This window comes from Bactrocera neohumeralis, chromosome 3, assembly GCF_024586455.1.
Source record: "Bactrocera neohumeralis isolate Rockhampton chromosome 3, APGP_CSIRO_Bneo_wtdbg2-racon-allhic-juicebox.fasta_v2, whole genome shotgun sequence".
In the NCBI taxonomy this organism is placed as follows: domain Eukaryota; kingdom Metazoa; phylum Arthropoda; class Insecta; order Diptera; family Tephritidae; genus Bactrocera; species Bactrocera neohumeralis.
Window position 1 is genome coordinate 12980752 of NC_065920.1, and position 9912 is coordinate 12990663.

General features: G+C 37.0%; 1 protein-coding gene across 1 annotated transcript; it reads right to left on the bottom strand.

Annotated features, from left to right (window-relative positions):
- Positions 1 to 3589: 3589 nt before the first annotated feature.
- Positions 3590 to 8229, bottom strand: LOC126753062 (mucin-4-like). Its single transcript, XM_050464186.1, has 4 exons — positions 4989 to 8229; positions 4493 to 4634; positions 4075 to 4301; positions 3590 to 4000 (listed from the first exon to the last, which is right to left on the bottom strand). Exons 1-4 carry the CDS (start codon positions 6137 to 6139, stop codon positions 3913 to 3915), a joined length of 1608 nt encoding a protein of 535 aa, XP_050320143.1. The 5' UTR covers positions 6140 to 8229; the 3' UTR covers positions 3590 to 3912.
- Positions 8230 to 9912: the final 1683 nt, after the last annotated feature.

Below are 9912 nucleotides of genomic sequence, written 5' to 3' on the forward strand. Positions count from 1 at the left end.
GAATTAAGCTGGTGCTTTCGCTTATTTGCTTTGATTAAATTGTTGACATTGCTTAAATAACGTATACCGTTTGCAGAAAATACCGTTACAGTGTTGATTGAATTAACACTTTGCGCTCTAAATAATTTAATTATTACAACGAGCATCCGTTCGGTGATTTAATGTTATGAATATTTGAAAACATGTCTGAGCTCCCACACACGCTAGCGGCGGTAGAGGAGGTGAAAACATTTCATTTTCGCAATTATATTTCGTTACAAAATATAAAAAAATAAAAAACAAATTTTTACCATCAAAAAAATTCGAAAAATATGAAACTTTGTTTTTGAGCTTAAAAGCAAGTGGCAAAAATAGTGCCGGTTTTAGTAATGCAAACAACGATAAATAACTTTTTGTGATGTAAAAAATTAAATAACTAACACTTTCAGTTATTTAAAGCTGCACGTTTAACAAACATGCATAGCTTGCTAAGCGCGAAAAATCCAATTTTAGCTGCAGTTATTTATATTTGGTGGCTGGGGAAGGCTTTTCAATTTGATCGATCTGCAGCTTAACCATTTATGTATGCTTATATTGTTATGAAAATAATTTGAAACGTAGAAATAACAATAAAAATTGGCAATATATACATGTGGTATAGTAAAAACAAAACAAAAATATTAAAACATGCTTACTTTTGGTTGCCTAGAGCAGCAACTTTCAAAATAATATTTTAAGGCATAAAAACCTAAGAACTTATGTATATAAAAATATATATTTGAAAAAAATTTTCATTTCGGTTAAAAAAATATACATGTGTGGTTAAAAAATATTTCTTCAAATTTGTTCCAATGCAATGAGTAAGCATTTTTATATTTTGAAAATCAACTATTGCCTACATTTAGGGTGCACCTGCAACTATAAGTACAAGGAGCGTTCCAAAGTAAACAGGACTTAAAAAAAAAAAAATAAATGTTTTTTTTCGGCAAAATCAACTTATTTTATTCAAAATAGTCTCCTTCTGCTTCAATACAGCTTTTTGCACGGTCCAAAAGCATGTAAACGAATGTTTTAGCTCGTTGGCCAGTATGGCCGCCAGTATGCGGGTGCAAGCCACAGCGCACAGTTTCGATAGAATTTCCGGTGATCACGGACTGTGATTGGCCCACATGTTGATCGTCATTTATGTCCTCAGGACCACTCTGAAAAAGTTGAATCCACTCGTGCGCTCTCCTACGAGATAGGCAATTATCGCCATAAACTTGTTTCATCAATTGAAAAATTTCGGTAAAAGTTGTATCAATTTTAAAACAAAATTTACGGTTGGCTCTTTGTTCGAATCTCATTTTCGCACCGATAACACAAACATACAGACACTTAAAACGCAATAACTTCACATACAATCAATGAAATGTCATGAAATTTTCACTGGACAATCGATAAAGATAGCAGATTGCAACAGTCGACATATAGATGGGCCACCAGGGGACATTGCGCAGTCTAGGCCATGTTGTCCGGCTGAAAGAGAACACTACAGCTTTGAGGGTTTTCGATTCAGTACCCGCCGGTCTAAGGAAAACCAAATAGCGAAAAGCAGACACGACTGGCGAGCTGTTGTTAACTCGGCCACTCGCCAGTAAAGAAAAAAATTAAATAATACTACATTGTATATCAGTTGACTTTCTACAGGCAACGAGATTAAAGCGGTGCACGCAGCATAAAATTTCATACTTTGTTGTTGTACACACCTCTGATTTAATTTTTGTTGTATGCATAAACGTTTGACTGCGTGTAAGTTTTCAATTCTCTGTAAATTGAATATTTTGCAACTGACAATATTGAAAACAACAACTCTTTTGATCCCTTGTAAGTGCTTCAGTACATATTTACCACAAAACCGAATAAATGGTCGTAAATTGCCGTTGTGTCAAGCCACAAATTTGGGCAAATATCGGTTTACTAAAGCTTTGAAAATCTTTACAACGTTTTATTAATTTATTTATTCTAAGCTGGATTATTACGTAGATTTATTTTGGCTGCACTTTGCTGGAGAGCAAATAAATTAAATATTTTCATATTTTTACACTCGTTCAAGGGAGAGTTGGTGTGATTGTTAGGTAGTGAGGATGTGGAGAGTTTGGATGTTGATGTTTCAAGTGAAATAATATATTTAGATAGTTGCTCAGTGATGCTTTACATCATTGCCTGCTCCAATATGTTAATCGATTTCTATCACGGCTTTGTCACCGAATTAGAGAGGGTAAAAGTCGACAGAAGAAAGCGTAGACTCTCTCAAAACGAACTGTGAGGGAAGTTTGAAAGTGATTAAGTGACAAAACACTCTAACTCGAAGCTGATCTGACAGTCATCTGCTTTCAAATAAATTCAGGCATATGAGAACTGTGTACTATCCCTATTGTCGACAGAAAAAAATCAGGAACTGGTGTTAAAAGAAACGACCTAATCTCTTACCTTTGCAATAATTTTTCTTAAGACCCCAAAACCTCAGTATTACCTACTATAGTTGTCAACGCCTACAAACGAATAAAGATTAAATTCGTGTGATAATTTCCTGCTTTCTGGAAATTAATTTGTTATGACCGAAAGCCTTCTACGGAGTTTATAGTTTTCACTTTGAAGAACTCAGCTTAAAGAGGTTTGAACTGTTTTGAATTTTGCAAGCAAAAATTTCTTTTGAACAATTTTTCTAGAAGCGTTGCCACTTGTTTACAAAAACACATTAATTAAACCGCAATCAAAAAACGATTTAAGCAAAATTACTTAAAGAAATATTCTTCATAGAAGTTGCCATCTCAATATAATTTTTACCAGTGCCAGTTTTGAACTGTTTTGAATTATGCAAGCAAAAATTTTTTAGGCACGGCGTGGAGAAGAATTTTTGAAAGGTTTAAAACAGAAAATTTTAAAGGTGCCACCTATTTCAAAATTTAATGAAATAAGCAATTAATAATAATGCTATCCAAAGAGGTTATGGTTATAGAGAAATATTTTTAGAAGAGTTGCCACCTGTTTACAAATTTAATTAAGCATGTTTTTATTACATGAACAGGTGGCAGACAGAGGTTTAAAAATACGAAACAATTTTTTTAAAAGTGTTGCCACCCGTTTACAATATTAACTAAGTACGTAATAAAAACACTATGATCCGAAGAGGTTTAAAAATACGAAACAGATTTTTTAAAAGCGTTGCCACCTTTTTACAAAATTAATTAAGTATGTAATAAAAACGCTATGATCAGAAGAGGTTTAAAAATGCGAGAAAAGTGTTTTTGGAAGAGTTGCCACCCGTTTACAAAAAAATTAAAAATAGTATAAATATAAAAACATAGAAATAAGCGCAATATGGTCATCAAACCAAAACGGTTTAAGCAGACTTATTTTTTTTTTTAATTTCAAAATTCTTTATAAGTGTTGCCATCTGTTAACTCAATATAATAATTACCAATCGTTGATTTGCAATATGATTGTCATATGAAAAAGGTTTTAAAAAGCTTACAGTTAAAAATATATTGTAAAGAGTTGCCACATATTTATATTTTTTAACTGTACATCCTTTTTTACATTTTTTTCGTGAAATAAAAAACTCAAATTAGTGCCATAATATTGTATAAAATATTTCATATATTAAAGAGCTATATATAATTTAATGAGTACATGGTTTGTATTTACATATTTACTGTTATTTTCTGTTTTACTTAAAATTGTTTGATAGGGTTCCACAAGCAGGATCAACTCGTTGCAGTGAAGAAGTAAAACCACCAGGCCGATATAAATTGAAATGATAAATAATATTAACAAATCACCTATAAAAGCACAAAAGCTTTACAGCTTCACTGCAAACATTAGTCCAGCTCATTTCGTTTGGTAAAATTTATCACATTCTGTATTATTTATAAAATTTTTGGTCATGCTTCACTTCAACGGTGGCACCATGCCGTCAAAACTACCCAGTATATTTCCAGGTGGATTGTAGTTACAAACGACGTACGTAGAATCAGCTCTTTGGAAGAGAACCAAAATTAAATTTTCTATATCAAATATGTTAAGCAGAGAACGTGGACGACATTCGCTCACCTTGTCGCAATACCCACACCTAACTGTCGACTGTCACGCCACACAATTTGCGTAAAATGTCCGGTGCCAGGTTTGTAGGTGGCCTTCGAGAAATCATAATTGCGTATCTCATCGTACCAGTTTTTCACCACTGTAGCGCCATCCACCTCCATGCCACTCGATGTGTATAAGTTTTCGCCGTATGTGTGCACTTGACGGTGTTCCAGGCGCCCAGTAGCGGCCAGATGCTGTAGAAATGAAATTTACAGAATTATATATATGTATATAAAGCTTTTGTTTTGTATATAAAGCTTTTGTTCTTGAGACATAGTTATGTGCACTCCTAAAGGTATGCCATATTTTTCTTGAATTATCGAAGATGGGACATCTCCAGTAACCCTATATACTTGAATCCACTCACAGTTTGATTCTCACTCACCTGAGCCCATTGTTGCGCATATTTACTCAATTCGTTGCTGAGAGATAGTGGTGGGCAATTCTGGTGTCGGGCACGATATCTGTTATGAGCATCCAAGCATTCACGATGAAAGTCTGATACCTCGTCTGAAGTAGCGCCACCACTGTGAAGAAAATATATAATTGTAAGTTAAGAAATATGGCGCTTCAATAGCGGTGTGATACCAAGGATGCAATTTAGTACACTTGCGATAAAAAAAAAATAGTATAAGAAAGTTAATAATCCGCAGATGTCACCAATGCCAACGAATATCACATTTGTTGCGATTTCCTTCAACAGCCGGCCATTTTCTACTATTCCTTCTTTCGCCATCTCCAAATGAAAACATGCTCCTCGATGCCGGTCTTTGACACCCTACTACTAACGACAGCTATCATTCATAAATCAAGACGCTCATTATAAATAAACCCCTTAGAAGCCCCATACAAATTTCGTCAGACCTGCGACATAACCTTACCTCGTTGTCATGCCGCCATCGTAGCATATTTGAAGTTGCGCCGGTGGTGATGCTTGAGTTTGCCCAACGCTCGGAGACATTCGGGTAGACGTGTCTGCATAGGTCTCATCCCTGTACTTGTAAGCCTCACTTTCCCTTGATATGGCATTATTATGAATACGCGTCGAAGTAAGCGGATAAGCTTCATCCCTGTATTTGGATGATTGTGTTTCATTTGCCATTGGACACTCGTGTATTCGCGTCGACGTAATTGGATGGTTTTCACCCCTGCTCTTGGTTGTTTGGATTTCGCTCGACGCGGGACTCTGACGCCTACGCGTCGACGTATTTGCATAACTTTCATCCTCGTATTTGCAGCAATGCCTACCTGAATGTTCCACAGAAGCTTCATTGAGTTCTCTACGGTTCCTTTCACGGCTCGTGTCATTCAAGCTCCTGTCAAACGCTGTGCTGTGCGCAGCTGAGTTTGGCTCCATGTAGCCCTGACCGCCGCGGCTACAGCCAGTACAAGAGTTGGCGGTGGTGCAGGCGTTGCGCTTTGGCGCTGTTGGAGTTGATGTATATTCGATAGGTGACACGTTAGTTGTGTTGGTGGCGGCGATTGGTGATGCATAAGTTGTGTTGGCGGCGCTTGATGACACATAAGTTGTGTTGGGTGTGACTGATGAACCGGCATATGCTGCTAATTTCTCATCTTTATCACGACAGGCTTTACAATTACACGATTCTATCGGACTGCGCACTAGTTGCTGCTGTTGTTGCGGCTGTGACCGTATTGTTGTTGGTGGAGGTCGCTGCTGTGGTCTTTGATTTGAGAATAAGGACGTTTCTGATATTGCTTGTGGTCGTTGTAGGGAAATGCCATACTCGCGCACACACATCGCAGCACCGCTGTGTGAAGATTTCGGTGTGCTGTGCTTTGGCATTCTCTTCGGTGTCCGCTGCCTTACCTCATATTGGCTCGGTCGGTCCATATATGGACTGCCGTGCACCACAATACGTGGACCCATGCTAGCTTCGTTCATACTTCCTGATACGTCGTACTGATCACGATTCCGCGTCTGTGGTCTTGCTTGCTCGTAATACTGATAGCTTTGATGCGGTGGTGATCGGTGTGGATCACTACGATTACTACTACCGGCATTGCCCATTTTGTAAAAGTCACTTCAGCTTGTGCCCCGAAATTTTGACCAGTTTTTGTTTGGCAGCTCGCCTATCTACAACCGCAAGCGAATTTGTAATGTTGAATTTTGTTTACGAATCACGTTTTCCGCTTTTGACAACAGAAATTTTGAGCCAAAAATATTTTTCCAGCTTTCTTTTGAAATTCTAAATAATGCTTTGACATTTCAAAATACTTCAAATATTGTATCAAAACAAATTTATTGTGTTGGTATTGTAGAGTTCGCTGAACAAATCTAATCGGAACTCTTCTTGCAAATGACCACACGCGTCGCTATAAGATGACACTTGGACGGGCTTAAGCACACATTTGTGTGTGAGCGACATAACGGCGGTGCGTCATATCGACCTTGGCTCTGGCCGCGTGAACCCCGTCTTCCTTGTTGAGTTACCTCGCAGTCTGGATTACAACAACCACACGACTCAGAGCCTGAGTACTGGGAGTGGTCTCTACTACCACCTCGCCTTCTATTCGGACGACTTGGTTTACATCCCATGCTTCGCCACACAATTGACCAACACCATTTGCCACCACTGCTTCGACGTTCGACCAGTCACCGCGCTTGCAAACAACCTGAGCTTAATTGCCTTGTATTTATTTAAGAAGCATAATTTTGTTGAGCAAAAATGAAAACAATAAATTTTCTGCCAAAAAAAATTATATTTTTTTGCTTTGAAGGTTTGTGAAAAGACGTTACAGAAAAAAAACAAGAAATTGAAAAGCGAATTGTAACGCAGGGTTGTAAGTAGTTCGATACTTATGTATCTTACGAAATCGCAGAAGCGATAAAATTCTATATCAGCACTGCAATACACTAATGTGCGATTATCATGGACGTTGAAGCCAAAGCTTTTGTTTGAGATATCTGAGCATTTCACATGGATACAAAGGTTATCGAGCTCGCTGTGTTGCGGATAATGGGCAAAGCGAACTTAAACATACAGTAGATTCACTGACAACTATGTAGCCAGAACGGACCGGAATATATTTCCCGGTAAAGCATTGTTAACTAAGAAAATCTCTAAAAAGCTATTGGATGAACTATAACAAAACGCGTTACAAAAATTCCATGACTCTCGATAATAACATACATACCACAGCGGGTAAGGTTATGATGCCACGTTGCTCTATTGAACTTGTCGATAGAAAAGAAGATACTCTATTGCGGACTCTCTTAGTATTGTTCGCCGTGCCGTGGCAAATGGGCTTAAGTAAAAAAATAGACTCAACCCAAATGGGCACATTCCTTTTATGAACTAAGAGAGATACCTCACAATTCCCAAAATGGCGAATGGTCAGCAGGAGGTAATAGAATAGCTGATAGAGAAAAGTCCCTTCTGTTGCCCGGGCGAAGTCGTATATATGAAATAAGCATACCAGCTCTGCGGATGAGCAAAGCCTTCCGCTCTCGTAAGACCGAAAGGGGGCACAAAACACAATCAACAACAATATATTGATGAGCAACGCTCTGACAGGAACAACGGTGAAGACAACGACGTATGGGACTAAAGGACTCCTAATGAAGTTCGATGAAGACAACCTCTTCGCCTTCAGTGAGGAGGATTAAGAAGGATGTATCATAGAGGCAGCCATAGTACGCTGGAGCACACAGCAGAGAATATAGCGTTTACCGGCTGAAGTGCCCACAGCAAAATTTTAGAATACTACACCACCAACCAAAGTACACTGGCTGCTAAAGGAAAGAATCAATGCCAGGCAGCTTAAAGCTAAAACTTTGTATTTCTTCACAGAATTTTCGATGTTCCTTCGACAGTTCGAACTTTTATGACCATATAGAGTAGTTTTTTTTATTTATTTTAGGCAAAAGTGTAATTGTTAAAAGTAGATATCTTCCGTGGGAAATGTTTAAAAGTTTTTCCATACACAATCTCTATCGGTTCCAAACACATCCTTATGCTGTTTTCACAAATTTTATTAGCCAGACACTTGTGACTTATGTACTAAATGTTATGCACGGAAGTCATAAGTTCGCCATCACTTTGCTTTACATATAAAGTATTTTTAATAATGTATTTTTTCACATGCTACTTATGAAAATAAGAAGGCACAAAACTCACCAGCACCAACGAAACATTTTTTTCCACCAACAACAAAACCAAAGTAGCACTTCTCGCGAAACGATGCCTTCAACTGAACGGCGCGAAACAGAATCAACGGATATGAAGTACGCAAATATACTTTACTTATTACACATGCATAGCGATAAGGCGCGCTCTATTATATTATAACAGTGGGTCTATGAAAGCATTCATTTCTTCACATCACATTTTTTATACCCTAAACAGGGTATATACATAAGTATTAAGTTTGCCAGCAAGCTTGAAACGCACATAAGGAAAAGTCACTCAATTTTTCAGATATCAATCGGAAAATTTGCACACATATTTTTTCTCCGCAAGAAGCTGCCCACTTGTCGGAATCATCGACATCGGATCATTATATCATATAGCTGTCGTACAAACTGAACAATCGAAATCAATTGCTTGTATGGAAAACTTTTTTATTTGACAAGATATCTTCATGAAATTTTGCAAAAAGTATTTTTCAAGGAAGCGCTAAAAACTCTGAAGAAATTTTTCATATCGGACTACTATAACATATAGCTGCCACACAAACTGAAGAATCGTAATCGAGTGCTTGTATGGAAAACTTTTTCATTTGAAGAGATATCTTCACCAAATTTCACATGAGTTATTTCCTAGAGCTTTAATTGTAATCTTCGAAGAACAGATAGCTATCATAGCTGTCATACTAACTGAACAATCGGATTCAAGTGCTTGTATGGTAAACTTTTTTATTTGATGAGATATGTGCACGAAATTTCACATGAGTTATTATCTAAGGCAATAGTGCAATCTTCCAAGAAATTGTTCAGATCAGACCAATAGAGCATGTAATTGCCATACAAACGGACCGAACACAATCAATTTCTTGTATACAAACTTTTTTATTCGTATTTGTGAAGGGTATTATAGCTTCGTTGCAACCGAAGTTAACGTTTTTTTTCCATTTTTTATATTGAGTAAACAATTTTCACTTATATTTCTATATTATATTATATATGAACACATACGGATATACATATAGGTACTTCATTCTACACACCAACCACAAATGTTTCTTAGTTTGCTTTAGAAGCCACACAGGTGCAAATGAGTAGCTGCAATTGAAAACTTCTTTACAATTATTATAAATACATATGTGACTGACTGTGTGATATATATATATTTATTATATATTTCTTTTCACTCGCTAAATAATTAACGAAAAACACGCCCGCTTTAATGTGTCACCGTTAAACGTTTGTGCGTCATTAAAGCTGATAACTCAGCGACGACACTCATAAGCTTTTGATATTTATTTTTTTTACCTTAATATGTATGTTTGTCTGCTCTTTTTTCCTCTTTCTCACTTTTTTTATATATTTTTTTTTGTTATATTTTGCAATGCAATTGGCACTGAAACATTGAAATCGAAAAGGCTTACAAGCAATCAATTATGGTTTAACATAAAGCGGCAATTGCACTCAATTGTTGTTGTAGTGTTGTATTGTATTGCATTGACGAGCCCAGCTCATAAAAAATTAGCCACCGACTGCCGTGCAGCACTTGGCTTAAAAACAATTAAATATGCAAACAATGAAAGCATTATTGAACACCACCCAAATATGTCCGATATGTGCCCAGCCTAATACGGTGGCGAGGTATTTGGGCAACATAA

Coding starts and splice junctions, on each gene's coding strand:
- LOC126753062 (XM_050464186.1), bottom strand. CDS start 6,139: ATGGGCAATGCCGGTAGTAGTAATCGTAGTGATCCACACCGATCACCA. Junction 4,302..4,492: donor ATGCGCAACAATGGGCTCAG/GTGAGTGAGAAT, acceptor TCATTTCTACAG/CATCTGGCCGCTACTGGGCG. Junction 4,001..4,074: donor GGTGTGGGTATTGCGACAAG/GTGAGCGAATGT, acceptor TCTCTTCCAAAG/AGCTGATTCTACGTACGTCG.